At 48.7% G+C, this 13,223-nt stretch overlaps 1 protein-coding gene across 2 annotated transcripts in view; it reads right to left on the bottom strand.

Moving 5' to 3' along the window:
* Positions 1–560: 560 nt before the first annotated feature.
* Positions 561–13,223, bottom strand: part of TMEM39A (transmembrane protein 39A) — a 149,305-nt gene continuing 136,642 nt past the window's right edge. For both annotated transcript variants that reach the window (XM_030203931.1, XM_030203930.1), the window contains 2 exons: positions 12,782–12,902; positions 561–1,208 (listed from right to left, as the gene is read on the bottom strand). In XM_030203931.1, the coding sequence (XP_030059791.1) occupies positions 975–1,208; positions 12,782–12,902 (355 nt within the window). In that variant the 3' untranslated portion in view covers positions 561–974. The remainder of the gene's footprint in view (positions 1,209–12,781; positions 12,903–13,223) is intronic.

The following is a 13,223-nucleotide window of genomic DNA, read 5'->3' as shown; positions in this document are numbered from 1 at the left end:
TTATATTTATTACCTTTAAAAGTGAACTAACATGGTTACCACACCACTTTACTCTAGAGAAAATTAGAAATTGAAAAAGTGCTCTCACCTTCATCAGATTAAAGTACTTCCACGGTGAAGCAGTTCAGCATTCTTGACTTTTTGTTTGTTTGGGGGGTTTTTTACCTGCCACAATGGGGGTAGGGCGGAGCAGGGCAGAGCCACTCAACAATTATTTCATTTTGAAATCCCCATCTGACATACACACAGTGCAGGCCAGCTCTGAATGTTCAAAAGGAAATTCTGCAGGGAGTTTTCCTTGCAATCACATGCCCATTCCTGAAACTGTCCCCAGTAAAAACAAACCAATTATTTAAATTTTAAAATAAAGTATCTTGGTGGGGGGGGGGGGGGGGGGGGCAGGGTTTGTTCCCTTTACTTCAGAGGTCCTTACATAGGCAAGGATGAAAGTGAACATTTGATAAGGAAGTTAGAGCAGTTGTGTAGATCATTCACTGATGGGTCACACAGTGATCAAAGGAATAAATCACACTGAGGAGCAAACACAAATATGTGTACGAAATCAAAGTTTTTATTGTTGCCCTTTTCTCAGTATTATTAAGCACTGCGATTATTAACACAGGCAGATGGCACCATAACTCCATGAGAATGAGCAAAGTGGCCATGGAGACCAAGCGCACAATCACCATGGCTTCACTTTCATGATATAACTATGTGTGCGTACAGGTGTATACACACATACATAGATATACGCACACATTTAAATGTATATAAAATAACACCTGGTTTATAAACGGAAAGACACTTACAGCCTCCCCCCACCCCACAAAAAAGAATGGTATACAAAATATATCTTAAATATTTATAAACATTGCAAGAAAAAAATAGAACTGTATGAAAATATTTTTCTGACTTTTGTTTTTCAACCCTCCCTTTGACCCATACCTTCCCTCTTGTTGGGCTTGCTGCTGGCTTTAATGGGCCTTGAGTCCATAGCTGTTGATGGGGTAGGAATAAGCCCTACCCAGTACTATCCTGTCCCGCAGAAGCTTGAATAAGACGTAGTAGTTGCAGAAGAGGATCAGAGCCATGGAGAGCGTGTGGTTCCACTTCTCTGAGCGCAGTAGTGAGTACAGCTGGTAGAAGACCAGGCTGCCCTCCATTAGGATGAGTAGGTTTAGCAGCCGTAAGGGCTGGTGGAACAGGAACTACAGGGGGTGGAGAGAAAGCACAAGAATCTTTGTTATGGAAGGCAAAAACACACTGTGTAGCATTTAGATATTCTATGGTTCCCCGATGGATTTCTGCAGGATGGAAGGACTGCTGTAGCCAGTTCCCATAACTCACACTAATGGTCTGTCCACCCCACACGGCAGTAGAACTTCAACACACATTGTACTAATGGGACACCTCCAATACATTTGACCTCACTGCAAATGTCTCTCTATTGACTGACTGACTGACTCACTGGAACAAACCCTACAAACTTTTCAGCTGACTCAGATTCTTTGGCTTTGAAGTGCAAAGTCTAACATTTATGGTCAAGTCAAGGAGCAGTCATGGAAGGGGCTCAAAAACTGCACCCTACTTTCTAATGTTTAAACATTCCTCAATATAATCATTTGAGGAGCTAGAGACAAACAGGCAAAGCTACAGAGCAGAGATGACATGCTCTTCAAAGTTAAAGCAGGATGCATAAGGTGCACTGCATTACTGGGGTGGATGTTTAAAATTAAAGAAGTTAAAAATAGATTACACAAAAGAATGCCTACCATACACAGCTCAGTGCAAATATATTTTTATTACACCCTAGAAAAAGAAAAATGACTTACCTGTAGCAGGTGTTCTCTTAGGACAGCAGGTATATATTCTCACATGTGGGTGACGTCAGCCATGGAGCCCAGTGCAGATACTGCCATATGCACTGTCACTTTAAAACTGAGGCACTGTCCCCACCGCTCATGCACAGGTGATTTCCCATCAGACACTTGAGCAGGGAACCAGCAATGCAATACTAAAGCTAAAACAACAACTCCAAGGAGAAGTGGGAAGGATGTGAGAACATATGCCTGCTGTCCTAAGAGAACACCTGCTACAGGTAAGTAACTGCTTTTTCCGAGGACAAGCAGGCAAAATATTCTCACATGTGGGACTCACTAGCTGCCAGGTTCACAATATAAATATGAAACCTGGCAACTAAGTAGAAAGTGAGCCTGGCAGTAAAAAAAAGGGCCCAAGAGCGGAGTTGACATTTAAGTAGTCAAAAGATTCTGCAGGACTGCTTGTCCAAACCAGCTATCTTGCCTAGAAAGATGCTCTAGACAGTAGTGAACAGTAAAGGAATGAACAGAAACCCACATTGCCACCTTGCAAATTTCTCCAATGGAGGCACAGCGGAAATGGGTTAATGAAGCCACCATAGCCTTTACATTGTGAGCAATGACATGGCTATGAAGGGTCAGCCCAGCATGAGCATATGTGTAGGAAATACAGAGGGGCATTTTCAATATGATGTCTAAGTCCAACTTTGCTAATAAAGTCCAAAATTCAAGTGGGGAATATAGCCATTTTCAAAACAGAAAAGCGTTTAGTTTTTTTTTTTTTAAATAGCTATTTGCTAGATGTTTTTGTACTCTGTACGTTTATCTTTTTGGCCCATTTTTGAAAAAAAAAAAAAAAAAAAAAAAAGTCCAAGTGAAAAATGCACTGGCTGTACTTAAAATGGTAACACTTCTGTGCAAGGTTTCCTAGAGGATAATACTATTCTAGAGACTCACTTCAGGGCTAGAGCGCTGGTGTCTGGATGGAGGGTCTAACCTCAATGGTTCCCTGGACGATAACTTTAGGAGAAGAGGTAAAGCGAATGCTACATACCTGTAGAAGGTATTCTCCGAGGACAGCAGGCTGATTGTTCTCACTGATGGGTTGACGTCCTCGGCAGCCCCCTCCATCGGAAAGTTTACTAGCAAAGGCCTTTGCTAGTCCTCGCGCGCCCATGCGCACCGCGCATGCGCGGCCGTCTTCCCGCCCGAAACCGGCTCCAGTCCAGTATGTAGCAAAACAACACACTTCAAGGGAAGACTCAACTCCAAAGGGGAGGCGGGCGGGTTTGTGAGAACAATCAGCCTGCTGTCCTCGGAGAATACCTTCTACAGGTATGTAGCATTCGCTTTCTCCGAGGACAAGCAGGCTGCTTGTTCTCACTGATGGGGTATCCCTAGCCCCCAGGCTCACTCAAAACAACAACCATGGTCAATTGGGCCTCGCAACGGCGAGGACATAACTGAGATTGACCTAAAAAATTTACCAACTAACTGAGAGTGCAGCCTGGAACAGAACAAACAGGGCCCTCGGGGGGTGGAGTTGGATCCTAAAGCCCAAACAGGTTCTGGAGTACTGACTGCCCGAACCGACTGTCGCGTCGGGTATCCTGCTGCAGGCAGTAATGAGATGTGAATGTGTGGACAGATGACCACGTCGCAGCTTTGCAAATTTCTTCAATAGAGGCTGACTTCAAGTGGGCTACCGATGCAGCCATGGCTCTAACATTATGAGCCGTGACATGACCCTCAAGAGCCAGCCCCGCCTGGGCGTAAGTGAAGGAAATGCAATCTGCTAGCCAATTGGATATGGTGCGTTTCCCTACAGCCACTCCCCTCCTATTGGGATCAAAAGAAACAAACAATTGGGCGGACTGTCTGTGGGGCTGTGTCCGCTCCAGGTAGAAGGCCAATGCTCTCTTGCAGTCCAATGTGTGCAGCTGACGTTCAGCAGGGCAGGAATGAGGACGGGGAAAGAATGTTGGCAAGACAATTGACTGGTTCAGATGGAACTCCGACACGACCTTTGGCAAGAACTTAGGGTGAGTGCGGAGGACTACTCTTTTATGATGAAATTTGGTGTAAGGGGCCTGGGCTACCAGGGCCTGAAGCTCACTGACTCTACGAGCTGAAGTAACTGCCACCAAGAAAAAGACCTTCCAGGTCAAGTACTTCAGATGGCAGGAATTCAGTGGCTCAAAAGGAGGTTTCATCAGCTGGGTGAGAACGACATTGAGATCCCATGACACTGTAGGAGGCTTGACAGGGGGCTTTGACAAAAGCAAACCTCTCATGAAGCGAACAACTAAAGGCTGTCCTGAGATCGGCTTACCTTCCACACGGTAATGGTATGCACTGATTGCACTAAGGTGAACTCTTACAGAGTTGGTCTTGAGGCCAGACTCAGACAAGTGCAGAAGGTATTCAAGCAGGGTCTGTGTAGGACAAGAGCGAGGATCTAGGGCCTTGCTGTCACACCAGACGGCAAACCTCCTCCAATGGAAGAAGTAACTTCTCTTAGTGGAGTCTTTCCTGGAAGCAAGCAAGATGCGGGAGACACCCTCTGACAGACCCAAAGAGGCAAAGTCTACGCCCTCAACATCCAGGCCGTGAGAGCCAGAGACTGGAGGTTGGGATGCAGAAGCGCCCCCTCGTCCTGTGTGATGAGGGTCGGGAAAACACTCCAATCTCCACGGTTCTTCGGAGGATAACTCCAGAAGAAGGGGGAACCAGATCTGACGCGGCCAAAAAGGAGCAATCAGAATCATGGTGCCTCGGTCTTGCTTGAGTTTCAACAAAGTCTTCCCCACCAGAGGGATGGGAGGATAAGCATACAGCAGGCCCTCCCCCCAATCCAGGAGGAAGGCATCCGATGCTAGTCTGCCGGAGGCCTGAAGCCTGGAACAGAACTGAGGGACTTTGTGGTTCGCTCGAGATGCGAAGAAATCCACCAAGGGGGTGCCCCACGCTTGGAAGATCTGTCGCACTACCCTGGAACTGAGCGACCACTCGTGAGGTTGCATAATCCTGCTCAACCTGTCGGCCAGACTGTTGTTTACGCCTGCCAGATATGTGGCTTGGAGCACCATGCCGAGATGGCGAGCCCAGAGCCACATGCTGACGGCTTCCTGACACAGGGGGCGAGATCCGGTGCCCCCCTGCTTGTTGACATAGTACATGGCAACCTGGTTGTCTGTCTGAATTTGGATAATTTGGTGGGACAGCCGATCTCTGAAAGCCTTCAGAGCGTTCCAGATCGCTCGCAACTCCAGAAGATTGATCTGTAGATCGCGTTCTTGGAGGGACCAACTTCCTTGGGTGTGAAGCCCATCGACATGAGCTCCCCATCCCAGGAGAGACGCATCCGTGGTCAGCACTTTTTGCGGCTGAGGAATTTGGAAGGGACGTCCCAGAGTCAAATTGGAGCAACTCGTCCACCAATACAGGGATTTGAGAAAACTCGTGGACAGGTGGATCACGTCCTCTAGTCCCCCAGCGGCCTGATACCACTGGGAGGCTAGGGTCCATTGAGCAGATCTCATGTGAAGGCGGGCCATGGGAGTCACATGAACTGTGGAGGCCATGTGGCCCAGCAATCTCAACATCTGCCGAGCTGTGATCTGCTGGGACGCACGCACCCGCGAGACGAGGGACAACAAGTTGTTGGCTCTCGCCTCTGGGAGATAGGAGCGAGCAGTCCGAGAATCCAGCAGGGCTCCTATGAATTCGAGTTTCTGCCCTGGGAGAAGATGGGACTTTGGGTAATTTATCACAAACCCCAGTAGCTCCAGGAGGCGAATAGTCATCTGCATGGACTGCAGGGCTCCTGCCTCGGATGTGTTCTTCACCAGCCAATCGTCGAGATATGGGAACACGTGCACCCCCAGCCTGCGAAGTGCCGCTGCTACCACAGCTAGGCACTTCGTGAACACCCTGGGAGCAGAGGCGAGCCCAAAGGGTAGCACACAGTACTGGAAGTGGCGTGTGCCCAACTGAAATCGCAGATACTGTCTGTGAGCTGGCAGTATCGGGATGTGTGTGTAGGCATCCTTCAAGTCCAGAGAGCATAGCCAATCGTTTTGCTGAATCATGGGGAGAAGGGTGCCAAGGGAAAGCATCCTGAACTTTTCTTTTACGAGATATTTGTTCAGGGCCCTTAGGTCTAGGATGGGACGCATCCCCCCTGTTTTCTTTTCCACAAGGAAGTACCTGGAATAGAATCCCAGCCCTTCTTGCCCGGATGGCACGGGCTCGACCGCATTGGCGCTGAGAAGGGCGGAGAGTTCCTCTGCAAGTACCTGCTTGTGCTGGAAGCTGTAAGACTGAGCTCCCGGTGGACAATTTGGAGGTTTTGAGGCCAAATTGAGGGTGTATCCTTGCCGGACTATTTGCAGAACCCACTGGTCGGAGGTTATGAGAGGCCACCTTTGGTGAAAAGCTTTCAACCTCCCCCCGACCGGCAGGTCGCCCGGCACTGACACTTGGATGTCGGCTATGCTCTGCTGGAGCCAGTCAAAAGCTCGCCCCTTGCTTTTGCTGGGGAGCCACGGGGCCTTGCTGAGGCGCACGCTGCTGACGAGAGCGAGCGCGCTGGGGCTTAGCCTGGGCCGCAGGCTGTCGGGAAGGAGGATTGTACCTACGCTTACCAGAAGCATAGGGACCAGTCTTCCTTCCCCCGAAAAATCGTCTACCTGTAGAGGTAGAGGCTGAAGGCTGCCGGCGGGAGAACTTGTCGAATGCGGTGTCCCGCTGGTGGAGAGACTCTACCACCTGCTCGACTTTTTCTCCAAAAATGTTGTCCGCACGGCAAGGCGAGTCCGCAATCCGCTGCTGGAGTCTATTCTCCAGGTCGGCGGCACGCAGCCATGAGAGCCTGCGCATCACCACACCTTGAGCAGCGGCCCTGGACGCAACATCAAAAGTGTCATAAACTCCTCTGGCCAGGAATTTTCTGCACGCCTTCAGCTGCCTGACCACCTCCTGAAAAGGCTTGGCTTGCTCAGGGGGAAGAGCATCAACCAAGCCCGCCAGCTGCCGCACATTGTTCCGCATGTGTATGCTCGTGTAGAGCTGGTAAGACTGGATCTTGGCCACGAGCATAGAAGAATGGTAGGCCTTCCTCCCAAAGGAGTCTAAGGTTCTAGGGTCTTTGCCCGGGGGCGCCGAAGCATGCTCCCTAGAACTCTTAGCCTTCTTTAGGGCCAAATCCACAACTCCAGAGTCATGAGGCAACTGGGTGCGCATCAGCTCTGGGTCCCCATGGATCCGGTACTGGGACTCGATCTTCTTGGGAATGTGGGGATTACTTAGTGGCTTGGTCCAGTTCGCAAGCAATGTCTTTTTCAGGACATGGTGCAAGGGAACAGTGGACGCTTCCTTAGGTGGAGAAGGATAGTCCAGGAGCTCAAACATTTCAGCCCTGGGCTCGTCCTCCACAACCACCGGGAAGGGGATGGCCGTAGACATCTCCCGGACAAAGGAAGCAAAAGACAGACTCTCGGGAGGAGAAAGCTGTCTTTCAGGAGAGGGAGTAGGATCAGAAGGAAGACCCTCAGACTCCTCGTCAGAGAAATATCTGGGGTCCTCCTCTTCCTCCCACTAGGCCTCACCCTCGGTGTCAGACACAAGTTCACGGACCTGTGTCTGCAACCTCGCCCTGCTCGACTCGGTGGAACCCCGTACACGGTGGGGGCGTCGAGAGGTAGACTCCCTCGCCCGCATCGGCGAAGCTCCCTCCGCCGACGTAGTCGGGGAGCCTTCCTGGGAGGTGGCCGCGGTCGGCACCGCACGCGGTACCGACGTCGGGGACCTCAACCTGGGCGATGGGCCAGCCGGCGCCACGCTCGACGGTACCGGAGGCGCAAGCACCGCCGGTACCGGAGGGGTAGGGCGCAACAGCTCTCCCAGAATCTCTGGGAGAACGGCCCGGAGGCTCTCGTTTAGAGCGGCTGCAGAGAAAGGCTGAGAGGTCGATGCAGGCGTCGACGCCAGAACCTGTTCCGGGCGAGGAGGCTGTTCCGGGCTGTCCAGAGTGGAGCGCATCGACACCTCCTGAACAGAGGGTGAGCGGTCCTCTCGGTGCCGATGCCTGCTGGGTGCCGAATCCCTCGGCGACCCAGAGCTCTCGGTGCCGACGCGGGGAGGAGACCGGTGTCGATGCTTCTTCGACTTCTTCCGAAGCATGTCACCTGAGCTCCCCGGCACCGACGAGGAGGACGTAGAATCCATCCGTCACTTCCTCGGGGCCGAGACCGAAGAGGGTCGATCCCGGGGGGGCTGTACCGCAGGAGCCCTCAGGGTAGGAGGAGACCCACCCGAAGGCTCACCGCCACCAGCAGGGGAATGGACAGCCCTCACCCGCACTCCTGACGATGCACCTCCGTCCGACGACATCAGCAGACGAAGTCTCGGTACCACCGACGTCGATACAGTCGCCCGATGCCTCGGCGCCGATGCAGAGGTCCGATGCCTCGATGCAGTCGATGGAGCGGCAGCCAAGGAAGATGGTCCGGACGCTGACGACGTCGATGCACTCGATGCCTCCGGTGCCGATGCCGACGAAGAGCCCGAGAACAAAACGTTCCACTGGGCTAATCTCGCTACCTGAGTCCGCCTTTGTAACAGGGAACACAGACTGCAGTTCTGAGGGCGGTGCTGGGCCCCTAGACACTGAAGACACGCAGAGTGCCTATCAGTGAGCGAGATTACCCGGGCGCACTGGGTGCACTTCTTGAAGCCGCTGGAAGGCTTCGATGTCATGGGCGGAAAAATCACGCCGGCGAAATCAAAAGCCGAAATGGCGAAAATTGAAGCACCAAAATTTAGAGGGAGAAAATCTCGACCGAGGCCAAAAGAGGCCTACCCCGGCAACGAAAGAAAACTTACGGGGCAAAAACTAAGAAATACGGGAAGGGCAGAAAACCCGAAAGGGTCTTCCGGAATACTACCGGAGCGCTTCCCGAACTTTTCTCAGGAAAAAAAGGACAAAAACACGTCGAAAAGGACGCGCGAGGTCGACTCTCTGGGGCACGAACGGCGTAACACGACCGTACCGAGTGCGGACGAAAGAAGACTGGCCGGCTCGAGCCGGTTTCGGGCGGGAAGACAGCCGCGCATGGGCGCGCGAGGACTAGCAAAGGCCTTTGCTAGTAAACTTTCCGATGGAGGGGGCTGCCGAGGACGTCAACCCATCAGTGAGAACAAGCAGCCTGCTTGTCCTCGGAGAAGCAAATTTACTACTACTACTACTTATCATTTCTATAGCGCTACTAGACAAACACAGTGCTGTACACTTGAACATGAAGAGACAGTCCCCACTCGACGAGCTTACAGTCTAATCGGCGCAAACAGGACAAATAAGGGAATTACTTAAGGTGGAAATGATAAAACAGACATTGGTACTGAACAAGTGAATAGGGGTTAGGAGTTAAAAACGGCCTCAAAAAGATGGGCTTTTAGCCTAGATTTGAAGATGGCCAGAGATGGAGCTTGACATACTGACTCAGGAAGTCTATTCCAGGTGTATGGTGCAACAAGATAAAAGGAACGGAGTTGGCAGTAGAGGAGAAGGGTACAGATAAGAGATTTACCCAATGAATAGAGTTCCCAGTTGGAGTGTAGGGAGAAATAAGAGTGGAGAGGTACTGAGGACTGCAGAGTGAATGAACTTGTAAAAGTCAATAAGAGGAGTTTGAACTATAAATGGAAACAGATAGGGAGCCAATGAAGTGACTTGAGGAGAGGGCTAATATGAGCATAGCGACAGTGGCAGAATATGAGTCGTGCAGCAGAAGTTTGAACAGATTTAAGGAGAGAAAATGGCATAGTGGGAGACCTGTGAGCAGCAAGTTGCAGTAGTCTTAAGCGAGAGATAAGAATGTGGGGATAAGGATTTTGGTAGTGTGCTCAAAAAGGAAGGGACTAAAATTGGTGATATTATAGAGAAAGAAATGACAGGTTTTAGCAGTATGATGGATATGTGCAGAAAGAGAGAGAGAAATCAAAGACGACCCCAAGGTTACAAGCTGATGAGACTGGGAGGATGAGAGTATTATCCACAGAGACAGAGAATGGGGGAAGAGGAGAGGTGGGTTTAGGGGAAAAGATAAGAAGCTCAGTCTTGGCAATCAAAGAGGCTGGATATAACAAAAGAAAGACCATCTACCTTAAACTCCCAGACAATGACCGTCTTAATCTTGTCAAATACATTCTGGGATATGTTATCTCAGTACCTAGTCATCCAGGAAGCATGTGACCAGCTAAACCAACTTTTTTGTGCTTCCATCTCCAAAACCAGAAAGAACCAGTTTCAACTCTCCCTGAGTTGGGATTGGGTTACTACACATCCCGTGATCAGCTTCTATGGCTCAACAAAAATTATAACAGCTGGCTCTCACTGGACCTTTGCTGGACTCTTCACTTAACCCCTCATCTGCACCCAAGATTAGACTTTCTCCATGTTCCTCTCCCATCCAATCCGCAAATAGAAGACTTCTCTTCAGCAAGGATTGCTATCAAACTACAGACACAAGACCTCCTTCACCACTCCAATCAACAACAGAAACAAGAAAGAACACATCTGGACCTCAATCAGAGTGAGTTCATACCTATCTAACATACATAATAATTCAGGCTTTCTAACTATTTATCTTGTGGCACGTAATATATATATAATTATATCTTGTATAAGATCCATAAACAGAGTGCAAAAATTATGCACTACCTGTACAGTAACTATACATAAACTTGCTCAGTACCTGAGAATAAGAATCTAGTCTTTTCTTAATGTTCTGAGTATATTTCCTTAAACATTGTACAGTGCAGTTAGTGCACTTCCTCAACTTACATATTAAATTCCTCTCGCATAAATAAAAACTATTAAAAACACAAAACATATATCACATTTTTTTATTGGTGGAGATTTGTGGCCAAGAGTAATAGTGCACTAGATAATATTGTCATCCTAAAAGTTAAATTACTACTGAAATTGTACTGTGCTACTTTACAGAAAAATTGAGTGTCTTGTTTCAATATTAAAATCCCTGTTGGTATTGGTGAAACAGCCACCACACATCTTTCCTTGGCAACACAACAAACTTACTGCCACTGTGACTTATTTCTTATTTTCCTGTGAGCATGTATCGTGGTGAAGGCATGCTCAAAGAGTGCTGGAACTCATACCCAGAAACTCTTTAATCTTCTAACAACTCTCTTGCTTACTACCATTCTAAACTTCTACCCTTTTAGAGGTTGGTAACCACTTTTTGTTCAGGCATAGTTTCAAGGCATTGTCTTTATGCCAGTACTCTCTAGTGAAAACCAGGGGCATAGCCACAGGTGTGCCTAGGCCCACCCACTATCACTCAAAGACTCACCCAGAAATGGTGAACCTCAACGACGCAGGATCTGGCATCCCTTGATCGCTCCTGCTCACCTCCCCCCTTCTATAGGTCTGGCAGGGGTGCTCTTCCTTTCCCTCCCTCAACCCCTGCCACGGTGCTTTCAATTTTACAATACCAGTACTGCCTGGTAGTGATTCAAACAGACCTGCAAAGGGTCCTTCCCTCTGCTGCATCCCGCCCTACATAAATAGGAAGTTATATTGCAATGGGCGGAACATAGCAGAGGAAAGGCCCTGGAGGAGGCCTGTTTGAATCGCTGCCAGGCAGCACCGGTATTATAGAATTGAAATCACTGTGGAGGGGGTTGAGGGAGGGAAAGGAAGAGCAAGAGCACTGCTGCTGGATCTGTGTGTGCGCATGTGTGGGGGCTGGAGAAAGGTGCTGGATGTGCGGTGGAGGGGAAGGAGAGAGGTGCTGGACCTGCAAAAGTGGGGGGAGGGGTTTGGAGAAAGGTGCTGGACCTGCAAGCTGTGTTTCAGCTATCCTGCCTTCGTTGGGAGGTCCTTAATAAAATACATAAATAAAATAATCAGTCTACATTTATGTAGGATAAGGACAAAATTTTGAATGTATATACCTTCTCAATGTGACATCGTTTAAAACCATACCTGAACAATCAGAATCTGAAGTTTTAGTGCTGATTGTTCAGATATGGTTTTAAATGATATCCCACTGAGAATGTATGTACATTTAAATGTTATCCTTATCCTACAAAAATGTAGACTGTTTTGTTTATGTATTTTATTAAGGACCCCCAACGAAGGCAGGATAGCTGAAACACAGCCTGAGTTGAGTCAAGCTATCTGCTTCTGTGTATTCGTTTGTGGAATAAACTTTTATTTTATTTAAGTCAAGTGGACAACAGTCTGAAGAATTTTTGTTGTTTTACTCCAGTTTGCATTGGGTTTGTGGCATTGCTGTTCTCCTTGTGGAAGGTTTCTTTCCTTTTTTTGGATTGACTTTAAAATAGGTTGGCCACTTCCTCAACTCTGTCACCAAATAAATTATTTCCACGACAAGGGACATCTGCTAGATGCTCCTGGACAGCAGATTCAAAGTTGGAGACTCTTGAGCCAGTAAAGAAGTCAAATTGCTACTCCTAAGGCAGAAATGTGAGAAGAGGCATCAAGGGCCTGTCTTGCTAGATCAGTTTTGGGGTCTGTGCCTAAAATAGTCCTACTGCATCGAGTAACACCTCTTAAAGCCACTCGGCACCCTTGAGGATATGCAGGGAAAGTGGCTGATGCAAGGACAAAAGGCTCAGTTCCCTACCCAAAAATGGTCGATGTTTCCTGGCCAAAAGAAGGGCTGAGAGGCCCCAAAGGCTGAAAAAGAAAAAAGGGCACTGCCTCAGAGTTTTAAAGTGATAGTGCTCTATAGCATTATCTGCACCGAGCTCCGTGGATGACATCACTCACATGTGAGAATATTATGATTGCTCGTCCTCAGAGAATAAGCTTTATAAGAAATAGCCACCCACCAAAATAATTTACTGGTAGGTGGTAGGCATAGCCAAAGTAACTTTCTTCCCTGTAACCCACCTCCACCAGTTATACTTACATAAAATCTAGCATGTGAAACATCTGAAGGCACTGCAACATTATAAGGCCCTACAGCCTTGTATAAACATCGACTTTGTCGTACCAAAACTCCCTGTGGCCAGATTGTGTTCTCTGACCAGCTGCGAAAAGAAAAAGAAAAAGAAAAAAGAAAAGATGAGCTAAAGGCAAAAAAAAAGTCTCTCACACAGCCAAGCTATCACTGGTCTAATATTTCAAGACAGCTGTCCCATGTCTTTCCAGTGCAGAGGGAGTTATATATTCAGTAACAATGGCATGAAATGAATGATGAGATGCAAACGTTACAGAGGTTGTGTGTGCACCACCACAGAGACAGCACTGTAGCAAACTGTAATTGTGCCCTGTGTGACTTGTGAATGTCGCCCTTCTACCTCCCATTAGTACTTTACTCAGATAGCATTTCCAACTTCACATAGGTCTAC

The sequence above is a fragment of the Microcaecilia unicolor genome, chromosome 5 (genome assembly GCF_901765095.1).
Source record: "Microcaecilia unicolor chromosome 5, aMicUni1.1, whole genome shotgun sequence".
Lineage (NCBI taxonomy): Eukaryota > Metazoa > Chordata > Amphibia > Gymnophiona > Siphonopidae > Microcaecilia > Microcaecilia unicolor.
This window is presented reverse-complemented; position numbering and strand designations above follow the sequence as displayed.